General features: G+C 40.4%; 1 protein-coding gene and 1 long non-coding RNA gene across 6 annotated transcripts in view; one reads left to right on the forward strand and one right to left on the reverse strand.

Moving 5' to 3' along the window:
- LOC140104778 (uncharacterized) overlaps positions 1 to 14,064 on the reverse strand; it is a 66,969-nt gene extending 52,905 nt beyond the window's left edge. For 2 of the 3 annotated variants that reach the window (XR_011850407.1, XR_011850405.1), the window contains exon 1: positions 12,072 to 13,761. This is a non-coding gene — a long non-coding RNA (uncharacterized lncRNA). The other variant, XR_011850406.1, reaches the window with a different exon arrangement.
- Positions 13,922 to 21,209, forward strand: part of TASOR (transcription activation suppressor) — a 40,919-nt gene continuing 33,631 nt past the window's right edge. For 2 of the 3 annotated variants that reach the window (XM_072128456.1, XM_072128457.1), the window contains exons 1-3: positions 13,923 to 14,370; positions 17,050 to 17,192; positions 17,478 to 17,570. In XM_072128456.1, coding sequence (XP_071984557.1) covers positions 14,085 to 14,370; positions 17,050 to 17,192; positions 17,478 to 17,570 — 522 coding nt within the window. In that variant the 5' untranslated portion in view covers positions 13,923 to 14,084. Of the gene's footprint in view, positions 14,371 to 17,049; positions 17,193 to 17,477; positions 17,571 to 21,209 lie in introns of all 3 variants that reach the window. The other variant, XM_072128458.1, reaches the window with a different exon arrangement.

Raw genomic sequence — 21,209 nt, forward strand, 5'->3', positions numbered from 1 at the left:
GTAAATGCAAACTAAGGGATGTGTATTCCAAGATAATGTAACTAATGACTTGTAAAAATAGCCAAGTTTTTCAGTCGAAGTTTTTCCCCTGCGCTCCCGTCCTCGCAGCTCCTTTTCTTTTTTCTATCAGCTGTAACAGTGGGCAGAGGCAATCCAGCTGGCGCTGGATGCATGGGAGATTTGATAACTGGGGGGCTGACTACATGGGTCATTTCATCAGTAGGAGGGTGGCTGGTTGCATGGGCCATTTCATTACTGGAGGAGGCTGTAACCAATGCATTTCCCACCCTAGGCTTATACTGGAGTCAAAAAGTTTTACCAGTTATATGTGGCAAAAATGGGGACCTCGGCTTATACTCGGGTTGACTTATACTCGAGTATATACAGTTGACAATTTACAACGTTGCAGGTATTGTCTGAACATTACAGTCTCTTATACATAAGATTGGTCTGGCTGCTGTGGGTTAAGAGAGATCTGATATTGATCAACTATTATAATATCTTAAAGAATATATTTAGGTTAGGTTTGGGGACAAAATTGTTTGGTGAACAAAGTCTTCTCTAGGTTTCAGGTGGCCGCTGTGTTCTGTCATGAACTGATCCTTTCTACAACCTCTACTTTTCAGTGTTTATCTTTGTAGCGCATATATGTTATGGTTTCTGCAGCTCTGGTCCTTTCTTGTTTATTTTGTGATTTCTTTAGAATACTTGTAGCGTCTCTGGCTCTAAGTAGGTTTTCGTCTGGAAGGACTCATCCATATATTTAGATTTCTGGAGAAGCACTACTTATCAACAATGCTAGCGACTAAAGAATTATCTTGGCTGGGGTCCATAGGTTTTAGCGGCACCGACAGGGTTACTTTTTTCAAATAATCAAAGATTAGAAAGTAAATGTCTTTCTGAAGGAAAAGCAGAGGCAAAGTAAGGAAGGGCGTCTCTAGTTCTTGGCATAAAACTATAAACAAAGATAGGAAAGGTAAAAACTGGTGGAAGAAATGGAATGTTCTTATCCATATTTAATATTACGAAAAAAATAAATAAATGTCAGGATAAGTTTGGTTACATTGTGAACTTCCAGGTGATAAATTGACATCACCAGAGAAACAAATTTAAATCCTTATAAAATGTTCCCTAAAATATTATAATTTAACGGATTAGCAATGTGGACCTGTTTTTACAGACCGTATTCAAACTTTTGAAGTGAAAGTCTGTGAAAAAAATAATGGACTGGGTGCAGGTAGATTCTTAGGGTGCAGTCACACGTTGCGTTTTGAAACACAACCCTACAGCTGAGGAGAGGTGATATGCCTAATTACATTACTGTTAACATTTGCATGTACAACGCATATCATGTTAACATCACGTTTACAATGCATTCTTGCATTTTAAGCAATGCGTTTTAAAATGCAATGAACATGCAACGTGTGACCGCAACCTTAGCTGTGAAACAATCACAGCCAATGTTCATGCCTTTGGGGTTCAGCTTTGCATGTATGTGTTTTCAATGCGGGGGGGGGGGGGGGGGGGCGGTGTCTTTGTGGATACCACTAATGACAACTTAAATCTCACAAAAACAAACACAGGGAATAAAAATACAACATGTCAATGCTTTTTGCAGTTAAGAGACTTATATACATAAGGTAATTAGCTACAGTCAAATAAAAACTTTAGCTTTTGATATTAACATATATTGTTTGCATCATTTCACCAATCACAAAGCCATCAGCTTACACATATTTATACAGCTGAAATCAGAAGTTTACATACACTATATAAAAAATGACACATGATGTTTTTATAAAATCAGAATACACCTTTCCTGTTTTAGGTCAATTAGCTTCATCTGTGCTCCTCACAAAGTAGGGGATAATGTGGCAATACTGAATCAGTATCTCAATACATCAGCCTGGAAGCTAAAGCTTGGGTGCGAATGGCCCTTCCAAATGGATAATGACCGGAAGCTACTACCAAAACTGGTTACACAGTGGCTTAAAGCGTAACTTCAAAGTTATAATTGTAAATAATGATGCCCATATTGTGCTGCTGGCCCTTTTCTTTCCATAGTTATGGCATTTTCTGTGTGACAAAAATCTTTCTCACAAAAGGTGAAGTGGGCAGAGTCCAACATCTTCCTTTATCTGCACTAAAGCGGAGTCTAATCACTCTGCCCACAGATCCCATGATACCTTGTGTTCTCAAGTTAAATAATTTAGCATTAAATTTAGTGAGATTCCCCTGCAGTGTACATACAGGATGTATATGGGGACCAGCCTTGCATCTTTCATCACATGGAGGAGTGCAGAATAGTTACATGAAGTGTTGAAGTGAAGTTTGTGCTGTGTGAGCAGTAAGGGTTAATACCTTCCCTGCACAGAGCTGACAGTGCTGATAACAAGGTGGAGGAGGGGAGCAGCATGATCATAGACTGGGATGGAGGGATTGATAGAGATCCTGTACCTCACTATTCTATGTAGGAGACATCTGTATCCACAGCACTGCACACTTTTAGCTCTGCTATACATGCTTAGAGGACAGTCAGTCAAATGGCCTCTCCCTGCTTCCTCCTGTTCATGAGCAAAGACATCAGGAAAGCCAGGAGAGAGCCTAGTGCAAGAGCCAGGCTAAACTGCAGAGGATAACAAATAAGCTGCTGGATACAGGTAATCAGGATAATAGGCAGAGTTGTTCTACATCCCAAGAGCTTTTGATTTGTGAAAAGAAAAAAAACCTTTACTGTTGTGCTTTAAGGATAACAAAGTCAATGTTTTTCACAAAGCCCTGATCTCAATCCTATTAAAAATTTGTGGCCAAAGCTGAAAGGGCAGGCATGAACAAGACAGCTACAAACATGGCCCAGCTACACCAATTTTGTCAGAAGGAATGGCCCCAATTATCTAAAAAGTTTGACCCAAGTCATACAGCATAAGGAAACGGCTCTGAGACATCAACGACACAAACTATGCAAGAGCCATCTCTGCTATAAATATTGTTGACATTACCTTTGCTAAATGCAGTGTGTTAAGAGTCTCGCCATTTAATATACCAAGCCCAAGGTGAATGGAGCTGCAGAGAAACTAGTAGCTCAGCATCTGTTGTTTGCTGGATAACAGACAGGTGAAGTACACAGGATGAGTTAGTAAAGAGAAAGGTGAAGTTTCATGCAATTAGCGAGTGTGATAGGCTGCCTAAAGAGATGGGTTTTAAGAGCATGTTTGACATTTGGGGGTTGGCTATTTGTCTGATAGTGTAGGGCATTTGTCCGGGTAGGGCATTCCAGGGAATTGGTGAAGCTTGGGATAAATCCTTGAGATGTGAGAGGTTCAAATTAAGGTAGAAAATTATCTAAGATTACGGACAGATTGGAAAGCACATGTTGGGCAATAGAATGAGGTATGAGAGAAGAGTCAGGGAGGTGCAGCATTATGCAGAGCTTTGTAGATGAGTGTGATTACTTTAAACTATTTGGATAAAGATGGGCAACCAGTGCCCAGACTGGCACAGACTGGAGCCATCCATTTATGGTTTGGTCTGAAAGGCAAGTCTGGCTGCTGCATTAAGAATAAATTGGAGAGGAGAGAGAGTTTAATGATTGCAAGACAAGAGTGAATGTAACGGGTCACACAGACGACAGAACTAAAAGTCTCTATGGGAAGAGTCCGGAGGGAGGAGTCTGTGCACCAGTGGACCCTCTGAACCACCGCAGGAGATGGGATGTGCAGGAAACAGTCCAAGCCTGGGATGACAGCAGCAACACAGAGGAACACTGGTAACGCTGGCACGTACTGCAGACACCGCTGGACTGGAACCCTCGGAGGCACAGCAGGAACACCAGGAGCGTATGGGAACGCAGGAGACAGAAGACACGGAGGCGTCTGGAAACGCTGGAAGACAGGACACACCGGGAGCGTATGGGAACGCTGGAGACAAAGAAACATAGGAAAGCGTCTGGAAACGATAATGGGCTTTCTCTTCCACAGGAACAGCTTAGGGAATCCTGGCATGGAAACCATAGGAGATCCTAGGAGAAGATCCGGCAGGGATTGAAGGGAGGTGCCGGATTAAAAGGGCGAGCCGATTAGCAGGAGCCAATCAGGAGGACGCTGGCCCTTTAAGGCTTGAGAAGTCTGTGCGCATGCGCCCTCTAGTGGTGAGAGCGTGCGACTGCAGGCAAGGAGGCGGGCGCCTACACGCCGGGAGCCGAAGCACAGACAGGAGCCAGGAGAGGTAAGTGAGGGCAGGGAGATGTGGACCGGCAGGCAGCGGAGCACGGGTGTACCTGTGATCCGCGACATGGATCGCGGGAGCATCCGTGACAGTAAATAAGAGCAAAAATTTGCTTTTTAGACGTTTCAGCTTTAAGAAATTAGTGGATTCTAGAGAAGTTTCTGAGATGAAAGAGCGGGGCAGTGATTGAATATACAGAGCAAAGAAGAGGTTGGATCACACAGATAGAGATGGAGAGGTCAGGGTTGGGTAGGTTAGTAGATAGTGGAAAGACAAGAAGGTCAGTCTTAGAAAGATTAAGTTTCATCAATTTTTGAACAACTTGTTGCTCTTCAACACTGTACCTTTGTTGAAAAATGCGGCATAAATGTCCCGGCTTAACTCTGCCTCCTCCTACCATTTAGGTCTCTCCCAAAACTTTTTCTTCTTTTGCCCATGTAGGCCCCGGCCATCACTGCTTGACTTTGCCTACCTTGAGGTGTGTGAAATAGTGAGAAGATCTGCAGTTTCCCACACAGTACTCACTGCTAAATTCACTATGCAGCGGGAGGGGGATTATTATGGTAAGGACAAAGAGAGGACTTCCTGTCTGCTTAGGCTGAGATTTAAAGTCACAGAGCTGCCAGTCAAAAGAAGGAGTTGTTGTTGTTTACTGGCAGCCTGGAGAAAACCTGACTCTTCTTTTCAGAAGCTGACTCATGTTTACACATTTGCATATTAAAAACAGCTATAATTAAAAGGGCCGGCCACTGTAGCTCATGTTTTGTGTCAAGTGTGTGTAGGTGTGGGGGCAGGATATTAGGTAATTTACCAAAATCTTTCTATCAAAAGTTCTGCTCTTTCTTGATATGTGAAGTGAAACCTCCTGTCTTTTACCTCATCTGCCAGAGATTCCTGATCATAAAATGGTGGGTGATGGAGGGTCATGTGTTTTCTAACTGGCGATTGTTCATGGACAGTTAGAGTACAAATGACCCTCCAGCTGCCGCCATTTTATGGACAGGAATGTCTGGCCAAGGAGATAAAAGACAGGAGGCTTCACTTTAAGTTTTAAGAAAGTGGTGCAGAACTTTTAATATATGTATTGTCACGGGTGTTCCCACGTTCCGGGTCGCACTTGTGCTCTACATCCAAGGTCGCGGGCTCACCCTTGCCCCACATCCAAGGTCGCGGGCGCACCCGTGCCTCCCCGCGGCCCCTGGCTCCCCTCAATACATTGGGGTGCTGGCCCTTTTCAGGAAATGAATAAAACCCGGTGTCTCCCAGCATTCCCTGTTGGATCCTTGAGCCTATGCCATAGAGAAAGCTCCCCTGCGATATTCCTGGTTGTTCCTGCTCCTGAGTTCCCGAGTTCCTGTGCTCCTGTTTTCCTACTACGTGGACCTCCCATTGCTGACCCCGGAATGGACTGGACCTTGCATCTCTGCCATCTGCCCTGACCCTGTGCCTGAACCTGACCACGAGACTGTCTCCAGCAAAAGTACCTCAATCTTGGCTGCCACCGCGGGCTAGTGACACTGGAACGACCTGGTGGTAACCCACTGCAAGACCGTCCCGCTTTGCGGCAAGCTCTGGTGCAGACCAGGTGCCACTTAGATTCCGGTCCCAGGTGTCGGCTAGTACCACCTCCTGCGGTGGTCCAGAGGATCCACTGATTCCCAATCCTGATATGCATATTGCTAAAGTAGCTAATATCCTGCACCCCTTAAACTTACACACATTACAAAAAACATGAGGTAAAGTGGTCAACGCCTGTAAGGTGCAGTGCCTCATTGACATACAATTTAAAATGATATGTGTAGGGCTTTTAATGTTGGACCAGCAGGTATTACTGGTGTGAGGGGTAAAATTCAGGTAACAGGACCTCTTTAAGGGCAAAATTCACAACACGTGTTTAATACATGAATTGTCCATTATGGTTCAATTAGAATAGGTAATTAAAACAGTCCACATGTGTCTTATAAAGCATAATACAAGACATTTTATGGTTTTTAAGGTGGACAAGTGGAAGTGCATACAAATGTTGTATTTGCATGTAAATTCGAACAAAACGTAACAGAAAAGAGGTCATATAACCTCTCATCTCTATTTATCAGCTAATTTGTGATAATTAGCATATTCTCTACAAAGACAAAACTACATTCTCAATTGCTAAGAGAGAAATAATATTATGTTATTGTATTACTGGTCAAGTGCTGCCATCTGGTGGAACAAAAATGACTAGAATAAAGCTGTGCAGCATAAAACTTTAGCAAACATATTTCCATAGAACAAACATTTACAGCACATTTATAATATAAACTGAAAAAAAAACCAAGTAAAAATACTTTCCTTCACCTTACTGTGCTCTCCACCCACTATTGTCAGTCACCTTACTTCATTCTATTATACACTGGGTAAGGAAACTCCTTTACATTTTTCACTCTTAGTTTCATTGCAGCTAATTAGCAAGATCAGAAAAGTTCTTTTTTTGCTTATTAATTTACACTCTGCAACCTATTTTGAAGAAAAAAACCAATGTAGATATTTTTGCTAATTTATAAAGCAATGAAAACCGAAAAATCACATGGTGATAAGTATTCAGCCCCTTTGCTCAGTATTGCATAGAAGCAGGTTTTCAGCTATACAGCTAGGAGTCTTCTTGGTAATGAGGCAACAAGTCTTTCACCCCTGGATTTGAGGATCCTCTGCCTCTTTCTTGCAGATCCTCTCAAGTTTCCTCAGGTTGGATGGTGAACATTGGTGAAAGCCATTTTCAAGTTTCTCCAGAGATGCTCTATTGGGTCTAGGCCTGGGCTCTGGCTGGACCAGTCAGGAATGTTCACAGAGATGTTTGGGAGCCAATGCTTTGTTATTTTAGCTTTGTGCTTAGGGTCATTGTCTAGTTGGAAGATGAACCTTAAGCCCAGTCTGATGTTCAGGGCGCTCAGGAAGAGGTTTTCATCTCTGTACTTTTCCGCATTTATTTTTCCTTCAACCAGTCCTCCTGTCAGGAGCATAACAACAGCTGTAATGGGGTCGGCAGAACGGAAAGTTGTTAATGACTTTCTTCTGGGCCCACCGGTCCCTGATGACAGGTGTGTTGGACCATAGCAACAGCAAAGCAGGGGCAGCACAGCCACAGCAACCTATTATATATAAAAGTATGTGTGAAAATCTAAAGGTGTGTATATACTGTATCAGTTTGTATATACTGTATGCATTAGTATGTAAATGTATAAGAGTACATAAATGTGTCCGTATGTGTATACATACATTTATGCAGTATAGAAATGTTTGCATATCTAAGTGTGATACAAATATGTATGCACAAATATGTAGAATTTTTTTTTATGGGAAGGGGGGGCCACAAGCAGAAGTCTGCTATGGGACCCAGCCTCTCCTAGTTACGCCCATGCCTCCTGTCCCTGCTCCCATAGCACGATGCTGTCACCACCATGTGTCACTGCTGGGATTGTATTTGGCAGGTGATGAGCAGCGTCTGCTTTTCTCCACACATATCGCTTAGAATTAACAACAAAAAGTTCAATCTTCGTCTCATCAGACAAGAGAAATTTATTTCTCATAACCTGCACATAGTTTGCACACTGATGAGGCAAAACAAAAGAGGGAAATGCGGCACTCACCGGAATGATGTAAAAATGCTTCCTTTATTATTGTTGAGGTACAGGGCAGAGTTAGGAGCTGCCTCGCCAAGGTGACGGGTCGTTTCGTGTGCAAGCATGCTTTCTCATGCCAATAGTTTGCACACTGTATGCAGCTTTCATATGTCTTGCACTGAGGAGAGGCTTCGGTTGGCACACTCTGCCATAAAGCCCCAGACTGGCGGAGTCTGCAATGATAGGTGACTTTGTGGAACTTTCTCCCATGTCCTTACTGCATCTCTGAGGCTCAGCCACAGTGATCTTGTGGTACTTCTTTAACTTTCTCACCAAGGCTCTTCTCCCACAATTGCTTAGTTTGGCTGGATAGCCAGGTCGAGACATATTTGTGGTAGTCCAAAACTTCTTCCATTTAAGGATTATAGAGGCCACTTTGCTCTTAGGAACGTTGAGTGCTGCAGAAATTCTTTTGGACCTTGGCCAGATCTGTGCCTTGCCACAATTCTACTACTTCATCTGTAAACCTGGTCACTAGGTTACAAGTCGGCATAGGCAGTTGAGCCACTGCCCAATCTACTATGTTGAATATGCCAGGCTTCGGTTTATTCAGCCCTAGCCAGCACTGAGCATTTATCCACAAAATATTATTTGCATTTCCCCTGATGATTGCAGAGATTCATGAACGAAACACATAGGAAATAGCTTTAGCAGTATATCCTTCAGTTTTAGGTTGCAACAGACACTATTAGGGATAGAAATTGGACTTCCCTTGTAAGGCCTGGGAGCAAAAAAAACGGGGGTCAGGGAAAAACGCATTGTAGGGTAAATTAGGACGATTCCCAACCTGGACCCTCTGCGACCTGGAATCCCTGAAGGTATATAAAAGGTTAATGCATCTACCTATGTATGTTATGTTCATCACTAGGTTCTTTAGTAACTTGATTAATATTTTTATACAGGTCTGAACTTGGTTTTATTGACTGATTAAAAGTTAAGTTTTATATTCCTAGGCATTTGCTATTTATATTTCAATATTCAGTAATAAGGGTAACACACTAGAGGAGCTCACTTTCTCCCCTTTTCCATCATTATTGAGGAAGTTTCAGTAGCAGTGATCATGAGGTATTTGCCTAAGCAACTGTTGGTGTGCACATACACACTTTGAAAGCATTTTACCTATCTGAGATACTTTGAAAGGGGACGTAATTTTAATGGACAAAGGCTAAATGGTTTTCTTGATGATTTGATAACGTGTCTAGGCCGTTCTTCTCTAATTATAAACCAAAGCCAAGAAAGACCACCAGTAGAGAGGATTGTTTTATCCACAAATTGGCATAAGCAGCTCCACGTTCTTGTTATCCGGAAACATATGACGCCTTAATTTTACCCAGCTCTGTCTGAACTATTTTCAGCCACTTAGCAGAAGGAAATTCTCTGTCATTAAATGTTGCCTTTGTTTGAAGCATTGTCATGAACACGAACTATGGATTTCTACATATTGGAATGTAGTTATAGTCAGGTGTGCAGGCTATATGGTTTGCTTCAGTTTGCAGTGGAGTTACACACAGCTCAGACTGCTGGTGTGATGATCTGTAAAGCCATTGCATATGATAACCAGTTACTCCTTGGAGATTAACAGTCCAACGATATGTTCAGGATGTCCAGTCTCCTTAGTCGTTGCTTCTTATGGCATAGATTTCAACTGCTAAAATTTTAGCAGGATAATGCTGACCGACAATAGCAAGGGTTTCTTAGTATGGTTTTGTATGCTTTCTTGGCCTTCCCTTGGAACCATTCATGCCAACCCATATATGACCTTGTTTCTGCAGGTGGCCTAACAGTGTACTGGTGACTCCATTCAATTGTGTTTTTCATTTTAACATTATCAATACATACATTTTTACTATCTTTTATTATGGTTACTTCCAGTTTGGCCTTCTCAGTTAGTATTATTAAACGTAGTGATTGGGAAAAAAATTTGTAAAACGATTCTGTTGCACGTCAGACTTTCTTACAACTGGCAACTAGTTGTAAAAGTGGGCTGCGCACCATCTGGCTGGCTTACCTTCAAAGGTAGGACACTATAAATTAGATGTGATGTTCATGCCTAGTGTACACAGAGCAGAAGAGAGGGAAAAAGCTTACATTTAACAAAATATGAGAAAAAGTTGCAGTGTGAAAAAGTCCAGGATACATGTGCTTTATTGCATCAGCCATTGACTAGTCCCTTTTCCAATAATCCACCCATTTCTCCACTACTTTTGCAAAGAAACAAGAGTCCTTAAAGGGCTGCCACGCTACAATTTATTTTACGACTGCTGTGAGGGACTGTAAAAACAAGAAATAATACTTGCCTATCTTCTATGAAGTGCTGTGGCTCACAGTCTCTGTATAGGTACCAAGTTGTGATGGTTACATCACCACCTGTGTAAGCGTTACACAAGCCGCAGGCAAAAGCTGCAGTGGGTGTGCATTATGGATGTGACGTCACTGCCAGGACTCTGTAGACATAAGGAAATGAGCCGTGATGGGAGGCATCGGGAAGCAGCAAGTATGGTCTTTATTCCAGGAATTAGCAGAATTCATATACAAATGGGTCCATAAAATATAAGCCAACATGTAATCAGTTTTTATTTAATTTTTTCCTTTCCTTAGCAAAAAAATGATGTTGACATACACTGTAATTAGGAATTAAAATGATACCAAACCTTTAATCAGTCCGTTGGTTTTTCCATGCGGAGCAGACATAGGACAGAAGACGGCCACTGGTCAAATGTCATGCACCTTGGCAGTTCGTGTGATCACCTCTATGTTACCCGTTTTAAAAAATTTGAAGCCTAGACAACCCATTTAAAATTCTTTGAATTTGTCTTCAGACTTATTAAGAAGGCTCCGCTTTAGTTAATTTCATTTTCTTAATTTCAGCATTTTGCTTTTCAACTCTCTCCATCATTCTACAACAACACATGATGCAATTTCTAGAAAGTCTACAGTATATTGCATCATTATTCTGGAGACAGTAATGCCCCCAATAGCATAATTATATTGTTTTGTCAAAAGCTGTCTTTACAATGCATGCAGGCACAAACCGTATTTAGAAGATTCAATTATTGGGCCCAAGAAATTATATGAAAGATTGCCAAGATGACTGTTCCAGCTAATGGACTTCAACCTCAACAAGTACAAAGTATACTTTTCCGAGAAACCGCAGCAATAACCACCCAATGTAAAACGCACAAAATAATCATACATTTTATGATTTCTCATCAAAAATAAGAAACATGCTTTAGAATTAGCATTATACTTTATTAAACTGTTAAATTGAAAACAATAATTCCTATACAGGTACAGCGCAAACACAATAAAGTTACCTAAAAATGCATTGAACTATAAATATATCTATTAATGGATTTAGCAGTATTTTTCAAAATGTGTTAGTGCAGTAAAAGATCCAAACAGCTTGTCAGCTATTATGGATAGATTTCCTATGGCCTATTTATGGGCGTGAGCAATTTTTTTGCAACATACCTGTCTCAGCAATATATGATGGGTTGGTTGCAGGCCGGGTACAGGAAAAACCCATGAACAATAAATAGATGACTAATTTGGGAATTTCATTTTGCATACATCTAATGAGTACAGCCTTATGTAATTACAACCATCCTGCAGATCTCGATACTTGCTGGCAGCAAATTTACAAAGGACTCTTGTTACAGACGATTGGCAATCGAGAAGGATATCAGGTAACTCAAGTGAAAACACAGGTGGATTGAGAAAAATGCCAGTACCATCACTATCATCCACCTAGTTTTAGTTTAAAAACACTGCATACAAAGTAAACAAGTCCTTATCCTTAGGACAGCAATATTTCCCGACTTGTGGTTAATGCTTACCTGTTATCGATTTTTTACAGTGTTTTCCCCTCTGCTTTGTAACTGGGCTTCACTTATGAATTGGTGGAAACGTTCATTAACTAGATTTAGCCCTCATTCACCCTAAATGATTACACACCACTATGACTCTGATCTGCTTGTGTTTATTCTTGTCACCTCTTCCAAGTTTCATACTTCAAACACGATGCAGGGAGTATTCAGGATATTAAAGGAAGCTACATAAAATCTTAATATTTATATTTCATAGGTTCTACAAAACCCGATCAGACGGTCTGCAAATCGAGGACTGCTTGTTAGATCTTTGCCACGGTGCCGCTTATCTCCTTAGTGAAAGATAAATTGCACAACTTACATTCTAACCTTTCCAGGCCTTAGCCCGACCGATGATCCTGGTTTTAGACAGCTTCTTCAGTAGATTCATTTACTGAAAAATGTTTTGTTTCATTTATTTCGGTTCTTCGGGGACAAACATAAGTCCTCTCATCTTTCAGGTATCTTTGTACTGTATTTCTCACAGGCTGAAAAAATGTAGCTGTTTTCAATAAATCTGAACGTAATAGAGTGTGCTGGCTACGTCTTTAACCTTTATCATGCATACTTATCAGCATATTCTCTGCCCAAGCATTGACAAATTAGGAAACAAAAATGTTTTACGTCACTTTTTTTTTTAATTGTAGATGCAATGTCCCTCAAAATATTCACTGTGTAAATAACGGTAGGTATTTCCTTCAGAATGAATAGGTCAATGTCAAAAATATACACAATGTACGTTTAGCTGTGCAATTTGATCATTTAACAAAGTATCTTCACACGACTCAATAGCTAATGAACACATACACCAATACAGGCAGTCCCCGGGTTACATGCAAGATAGGGTCTGTAGGTTTGTTCTTAAGTTGAATTTGTATGTAAGTCGGAACTGTATATTTTATCATTGTAACCCCAGCCAGAACTTTTTTGGTCTCTGTGACAATTGGATTTTAAAAATGTTGGTTGTCATAAGAATCAATATTAACACTAAAGCTTCATTACAGACGCCTGTGATAACTGTTACAGCTGATCATTGTAGCCTAGGACTAAAGTTCAATAAGTTACTAATATCCAGAGGTCCGTTTGTAACTAGGGGTCGTATGTAAGTCGAGTGTTCTTAAGTAGGGGACCGCCTGTATCCTGACATAAAGAAGCGCAAATAAGAGTTTAATACAGGCAAACTTACCTTCAAGCAACTTATTGGTTACAGAAGATGTGAACAAATTATTTTACCACAGTTTGACGCAAATTCTGACTTCTTACTGCTATCATGCCAAAAAAAGGTTGCTCGGGATGTGAAAACACATAGCTATGCGCAATTCACATCTTCAAAACTTTTTGTTGGAAGCTTCTTGCCCAATTTTTCCTTTTAAATTTTCCAACATATTTATAGCAAACTATAAAACAAGTATATAACCAACTCACCTGAATAACCCATTGGGGAACATTTACTTACCTGGCCCTGTCGCGATCCCCGAGGTGCGTTGTCCAACGAGGATTAAGTCCAGCGCGATTCACTAAGATCGTGCGCCCGATATCCTGCATATGTCGCTTCTCCGCTAAGGTCCGCCGGAGTTCACCTTCTTCTTTCTGGTGTACATGATTGCATGTCTTGCGACACAATTTTAAATCCGGCCACGCCCCTGATTTGTGTCCCATGAAAGTCGCCGTGATTGCGCCAAAATCCGATCTTGTGCGCCAATAACCCGTTAAATGCGGCGCACATCGGAAATAGCCAGGAAACCTGACAGAAATGCGGACCCTTAGTAAATGTGTCCCAATATGTTACACATGTCCTGCTAGTAAATGCTACTACATTCATAAAGAAGCAAGCAATTCAGATTAGTGATCCATAAAGTCACCTCCCTTTACATCGTCATAAAACAAAACTTCGGCTATGAAAGCTATTGCCATGGATAATACACCGCAGCAACCATAAAACAAGCAGGACAAAGCAAAATACAACAGGGACGCGATGTTAACGCAAAACTGAGTGACTTATCTGCAGGGCGGCTCACCTCAGAAAGAAGCAGAAATAAAAACAACAAGCTTTAAAATGGCGGCGGATTCCTGACAGGAATCCTTCTTCTACGATGCGATTGGTCAGCGCAGTTAAAGTGAGCTCGCTGATTGGCCGGTTCTCCCGCCCAGTTCGTTACGTTTGCTAAGCCGAGTGTGGAAAGGAGGAGGGAGGGGGCCGGGTAGTGAAATGCGAGCGGAGCGCGGCACACGCGGGCACAGCAGTGAGATGGCGTCCTGAGGAGAGGCTGAGGAGAATGCGGCGTCCTCGCACTGATCCCTGCTCCTCGCCTTAGAGCGGCTTTGCGGGTGTGTGATGTTCAGAGAGAAACAAGACACCGAAGACATGGAAGAAGAGAAGATGGACGTGAACGGGGGTGTTGGAAGTACGAGACCAACTGAAGAAACAATACTCGGCGGCTCGCAAAATGGCGAAGCTGAAGGGAACGAGGCGGCGGAAAGAATAGGCTGCAAGAGGAGAAACAGCAGCGTCAACAGTGAAACGGCTACCAGCGGCGGCGGCGCTAGAGGGGGCAGCACCCCCACAGAAGAGCCCCCCAGAAAACGCTTTCAGATCCCAAAGAAGAGCAGAGAAAAGAAAGGTGGTCGCCATCTTCTTCTGTGTAGCTAGAATACCTAATATGAATGGTGTCCTATTGCATGCCCCGTGGAAGTAGATGTCACCTCGACCTCGTGCTAGCAAGAGGGTTGCAGCGACTGAAAACGACCTAAACGGAGAGGGAGAGAGAGCAGGGCGTTGGGGAGAACGGTTGTTAGTGTTGAGGCAGTTTGGTGCGTTGGAAGCAGAACGGCCCCTCCCACGCCGTGCTCGTGCCCCGCCCCTGCGTTGTGAAGTCAGGTCTTAAAAACCCATGAGCTGATTTTTTTTTTTTCCTATTTCTGATGGAAGGCAATGCTATGCATGCTTTTTAGTAGTTTTTCACTTTGCCACCTGTGAAAGGTAGGGGATTTTTCTATTTTCTGAGGGCTCCTATTAGACATTCCCCATCTCCAGTAATGGAGCAGGGGTGGAGGGGGAACTTATGGTTTCTTTTTTGGATTTCTGGGGAACAGACCCTCTTCTTTGCCTGAATGTTTTAGTTAAAATGGCCACTTAATAGGCTTTTTTTGAGTTGCTTAAATCCATCTGTCTTCCCCTAACTGGGTCTCTTAAGGGGAAATTTTTCAAAGTTCTTAAAGGATGGGACACTGCACAGATCTCCTCAGTACGTGTACGTTCCACTGTGACAGGTGCCCATTAAATTCAGTTGTGGACCATGGTTATTATAGGTTTTAATATTTTTCTAAACACAGGAATCTAACTTGAAGTTGTAAATCTTGAATGTAAATTAGTCAGGTTACAAATAAATTAACAATACGCCACTTACTACTCCTTTAATGTACAGTATACCCAGTTGATATCTGTAGTTTTTTTTTAACTTGGGATAAGTAGTTCAGTTGTAGGGGGTTGATAACATGTTAGGGCAAGTTCTTATTGGGGATCTCTGATTCTTGGATTCAAGGATATTTTATTTCTGGTGGGTTCCTTTTTTATAGAAAAAATTTAATTTTTTAAAAAAATTAATTGAATTAAAGTTGGTACCTTTTAACATTTTTGTGGCTGTAAGCCTTTTTGATCGCTTATAATTACATGCACGTGCAAATGTCCCAATAGGACGTTATATTTGTAATTCTTCACTAATTACAGTGTCCTTATCATATTGGCATATGTCACAAAAGGTAAAGAAGAAAGATCTCCGCTCAGTGCTGTAACTTGATATATCTACAAGGATCCCTTGGGGATGTTTAACATCCATGGGATTACATGAATTTCCTGTACAAGATCCATTAGTTGGTGTACTTTACACATGATTGTAATGTGACTTAATTTCCTCTGTAGTATTCTGAAATGTAAAAAGAAAATTTGTTCCGCTTCGAGATCTGACGCTAGTCCCTCTCACGGGTTTTTTTTTTTTAAATTAGAAAAATGTACACACAAAGGGGCGTGTCCTTTTGTTAGATGCACTTTTGATCAATTCTGCTGAACACACCCAGTGCGCATAACTAGTAAGTGTCGGCATATTATTTTTTTTGTCACACAAAGTACAACACGTTATTTGCGTGTAGCATTTAAAAAAAAAAAATGAGAAAGTAGTTTGGACAATACTATCGCAAACTACAACCGTGTAGGCCTAATTATTTTTGGTATGACCTTGATTGTTCTGTTGCCTGGTCTTAAAGAATAGAGATGAAAAGGGATAAAATATATCTATCCAATCATGTGCTGAACAGGATGTGCATGGCTATTTTGTGATAATTAAAACTTCATTATGTAAGAATCCAGGAAGCAGGAGTTTTGTTTTTTTTTTTTTTTGTAATATGCTTATGGCTCTGTTTTTCAAAAATGAATCCGACCCACCAAAGCGGTAACAAATTTGTTTTCATGAAAATCTTGTAGATACAAGGACCTCGAAAAGGTATCTCACAATTTTACAAATTTCAGTCAAATCAGTAGTTCAGTGTGTGTATGCGAGATGCAACCATTTTGGACAATGTGTACACCTTGTAATCCTGTTCTGGCTACTTTTCTGCCGTCTGTTTTGTAGTTTTCTCCATGTTGGTAGACGGAGACGTAGCTGCTGTAACTTTCTGTCCATTCCCACTCCATAGATGCTTTACGCAGAAGGGAATCTGACACCTTAGTAAACCTAGGCATATCTTGGCTGCAGGACTAAATTCGGGAGACATTTTACAGATAAAAGCATATAAGGAAGGAGAATGATGGCCGAAGTGGATAAATAGCCCCTTGTCTATAATATGGTGTTTTACAAATTTATGTGTATTCAGTATTCTTTAGATTTATGCCAGGTTTGCTCTGACCAGTAAGACATCTATATGCAGCAGGACAGGCTTAATTCTCGATGACTTTCTATGATATGACTGCTAGGAAGCACACCTTTAATTTTGAGCCCCCCCATTTGCATGGCATCATTATGAATATTGTAGTTCTGTGTAGTTGCCAATTTAGTGTTATTTATATTTTTTTGTGTTTTATTTAGCGCCGAACGTAACATTAAATTATTTCTCACCCGCTCTCGTGAATTTTCGTGTTGAGTATGTCACATAAATTGTTAAATTAAAGCACAATAAAAGACTTGCACAATTGTTTTACGTGTTTATGTTGAGTTATTTGACAGTTCAAAATGATTGACAGTTAAAAAAATTGAATTGGAAGTAACTTGAAAAATTTTTTTATTTTTATTTTTTTGTTCATATTTTAGCTCTTCAGCCAATTTGTTCTGGCTCACGGGATTTTGAGGAGATGTTGAAAATTCTACACTCTTCATACTTGGATGCAAATTCTAAGCTTCATTTTACATACCAGTCCGCTCGAATGGTTCATAATGAGTTCTTGGAAAAAGAGGTCAGTGATCACTTCTGATCTGTAGGATTTTGGTTCTGTTAATCTTTTAAGATTTTTCTTCTGGAACGCCGAATTTGGATCACGGTTCGAGCCTTGTTTAATCTAAAAAAAAACAATAATTGCCCTTCAAAAGTCAAACAACATTGCGTACAATGTTGCTAGCACACACTAGATGGCACATTTCAAATGTTTGCATAGTTTTGTGTGCGTAATAAAATATTTAATCCTGGATTTTTTTGCAGTCCTTTCCCAAAAATCCTTATTTTTTTTTTCGTTTTTCCTTAGTTTACTGAAAAAAGAAGACAATTGAAATTTGATGGACGTTCTGAAAAAGAACTTGTCGAGTCTTATGCTTTTCTTTTGGTTGATGAAGATCAGGTAAGGAAATCCTATGTGGTTTCTAATCCTGTTCATGACTTCTATTTTATGCAACACATATCCAATGGAGCGACGCTGCTCTATTTTAAAATCTGTCTCCAAGACGCCAGTTCCTTTTTCAATGTTCTGCTTCCTAAGTCTGGATGGATTTGATCCATTGATGTGCTTTGAGCTGAAACGTGATTCCACTCCTCCCAAGCATGTTAGGGATGGTTCTGCTCGATCAGATAAATGACAATCCAGATACAGTTAAATTGGCGCAAACAAGTAGATTGGGAGCCATAATTTCCCTTTCAGACTGATTTTTGGTCTTGCTTGTTTTAATTTAATTTTTTATTTTTGGTTGAAACAAGTAATGATCTGGTGTTTGGGCATTTTTCCCATAGCATGAACTTTTCGGTTTCTTAACTATTAACTATCGGTTTCTATAACCATTTTTAGGTCTTCCTTATATCTCTTGCATTCAGTTGCTTGTTCATTTCTTCTGCGTGGAGGCAGATTTTTATTTTATTATTTTCAATTTTTTTTTTCTTCTTGCTCAACCAGCACAAGTTGCCTCGTTTTGTACCAATTCATCGTAACACATGCAACAATTTTTAGATATTGAGACTTTGTATTGTAAATGTTACAACAAGCCTCAAAACCGTTATCAAAACTGTTATGTATAAAAATCTCTTCCCAAGGGGGAAGATTTCAAGTATTTTGTATGTGTACTATTCTTAATACATAATTAGTATTGAGGAGTAGTAACCACAGTATTGTTGATACAAAACTGACCTCAATATTCTCATTTGGGGTAGAAAAGCTCTACCCATGTTAAATCAAGATTCTGATCCGATTCAAATGCTGAATCCTGTGAATTTTTATTTTTTTATTTTTTACAATTTTTATTCATGTTTTTTTACAAATAAAAGAAAGACGTAAACCCATAAATAAGACTTTGCAGTGTTGGAGTCTATGAATTAAAACAGTGTACAAAGATGTTACAATTATTGCCTGAATCACTTGGCATATCCTAGCAGGATTTCTGAAATGAAAAGTTTGCTGTGAATCATTTAAGGCATAAGGATGCATTTACGACGCATGCTGTACTATTACTGCACAGTATTGTTAAGGGCATATACAGCGGAATGATATAAATGTTGGGTAGAGCCGAATCCCAAAATGCCTGATCCATAAAAATGTAAGAACAATTATTCCCATCAATGAACATCGTAATGGAAAAAAGACATCCACGTGTCTGAATCGGCAGTCCGCCACCCATAAAAATGTGTGATCAAGTCATTTCTACAGTGGTATCAATGAAAAATGTCAGCTTGTCCTGCAAAAAAAAATGACACCTTGCGCAAGTTCATACAACAAAGTGTGAAAGACATTGCCCCTAAAATAGGTGATTTATTTGATGTTTTAACCCATAAAACTATATAAATTTGGTATCTTTTATCATACCAACCCAAAGAACAAAGGCGCGGTCGCGTTGAAGGCGGTAAATATGAATCCTGTATGAAAATGGCACAGCAGTGGTTGTGTGTGTTTTTTTTTTTTTTTTGGTAAAACTTGCTGCATCTGGATTTGTTTTCCAGCTTCCCAGTACATTGCATGGAATATTAAATACTATCACTAGGAAGTACAATTTTACTTGCAGATAATAAGCCCACATACATCTCTGTTATGGCTTTTGGAAGGTGGGGAGTGAAAAACACAAAATGAAGGGCTGCAGGAATAAACAGACCAGTGTTTAAGAAAATAAATCGATGAATCTTTAATGGATGAAGAGTCCAACAGAAATGCTGTTTGTCAGATGCTCCCTGCTTTCTCAGAAGATGCATCTGTTTATAACATATGTGACAACCCCTTTAATTATACAAGAAAGTATTAACTAGGTACCCAATATCCATTTAGCACTGTTCATGTGTCTGTTAAGTTTGATGGTATTCATCAGAATTGGTGGAAAAGTGAAGCTTTTGGTTTTCAATAATGTCCCCATTTCCTTGTCTAGAGGACATCTTCCACATAAAAAGTAAATTTAGGTTTTTTTCCTATTTTGAATCCTTTTGGACTTGCTGTATAAATGGGGATCTTGAAAACCCTGCAGCAGAGATAAATTCAAAGTGTTCTTACCCTGTTCTGGTTCAGTTCAAACATTTCTTCCACCGTCCAGAAGAGTGTAAACCAAGGGGGGGGGGGGGGTGTTAACCAGGCAGACCTTAAAAATGGAAGCACTTGTCATCAGGGGATTTCAGTTGTTTACCATGTCACAGGGCTTCTTAGACATTCTTATGGCTATCATGTGGCATTTTCTATTACAGAAAAGCGTGCTACAATTGCAGTATTTTGTATACTCAATCAGACAAATTTAAAATTGCCTTCCTTTCCATAAAGTGCATTTATAAATAAACTTGCATTCATAAACTACAACATGAACATTATGGTAATTGCCATAATGGGAAACAAATGTCCAAATCAATATTTTGTTAATTAGAAAAATATGAAAGGTCATACAAAAGTGCTATAAATGAAAGCTTCAAAAATGCTGCAAAAATGAAACCATACACATCTGTAGGTATGAAAAAGTGATGGATATCAGTTGTAAAAGGAAGTGTATGGTGAGTAGCATGGCAGCTTTTGTCACATTGAGCAGCAGTAAATAAATAGTAGTAACCAGCAGTGAAATATTTACACGAATTGTGTAGTTTATGTGAGCACTAAGGCTACATTTACACAACCGTATGGGGAACTCGTTTACGGCTGCAAGAAATATGCCTAGAAATAATTGGCCGTACAGAGCGGTACGGTGCTGTGCACATGCTGTACCCTACCGCTCCATACACGGGGGGGGGGGGGATCTTAGACATGCCCTATCTTTCCCCGTGTTACGGTGGCTTTTGCTGTGAATCATTTTGGAAAGGGAGGGGCAACCCCTCCTCCTCTCAATGTTGCCGGACGTAGCCATGTGGGCATACGTTTGTGTAAATGCACCCTAAGGGATTCCCCGCTGTGAAGATATTGTCAGGAGAGCGGGAGCTCAGGGGAAGTAGTGAAGAGTCCATGTAAAAGATAAAGCTGGATGTGCAGAGAGACAGACAGGGATGGAGGGTCTGATAGGGATCAGAGTAGCCACGAGGCTCTTGTAGCTAAACCGAATAGCATCGGTATCCCTCCAGAGTGAGCAGGGAGCAAAAGCCCCACCCCTCTAGTAGTTAGACTTTAGTAGAATTTCTTGTGTAAACAAACTACAGAGCCACAAAATAATCAGGGCAGAGATGATAATTACAAGTTAAACTAAGGAGGAGAATAAAGAAACTGCTGGACATGGTTAATGAAAATAAGAGCGGGTAATGAAAGGACAAAGTTGTCCTACAATGCAACTTTTTGAAGATAAAAAAGATAGTAGTGACATGCCAAGACCTAACACTGACCAGGTGTGTCAGCTGATCAGCACAGTGAAAAACATAAAAAGCCTGCTGGATTTTTTTTTTGTATTGCACAGAATATGAGATGGTTCAACAAGGATAACAATTTGTCCTGCAGATACTGAGCTTTTAATATGACTCGATACTGCTATTGTCATGTGAGAAATGAAAAACAGAAATGCAAAAACTGAAAGGGCCGGCTTCTAAAGGGGTTTGGTTGATTTTA

The sequence above is a fragment of the Engystomops pustulosus genome, chromosome 10 (assembly GCF_040894005.1).
Source record: "Engystomops pustulosus chromosome 10, aEngPut4.maternal, whole genome shotgun sequence".
Classification (NCBI taxonomy): domain Eukaryota; kingdom Metazoa; phylum Chordata; class Amphibia; order Anura; family Leptodactylidae; genus Engystomops; species Engystomops pustulosus.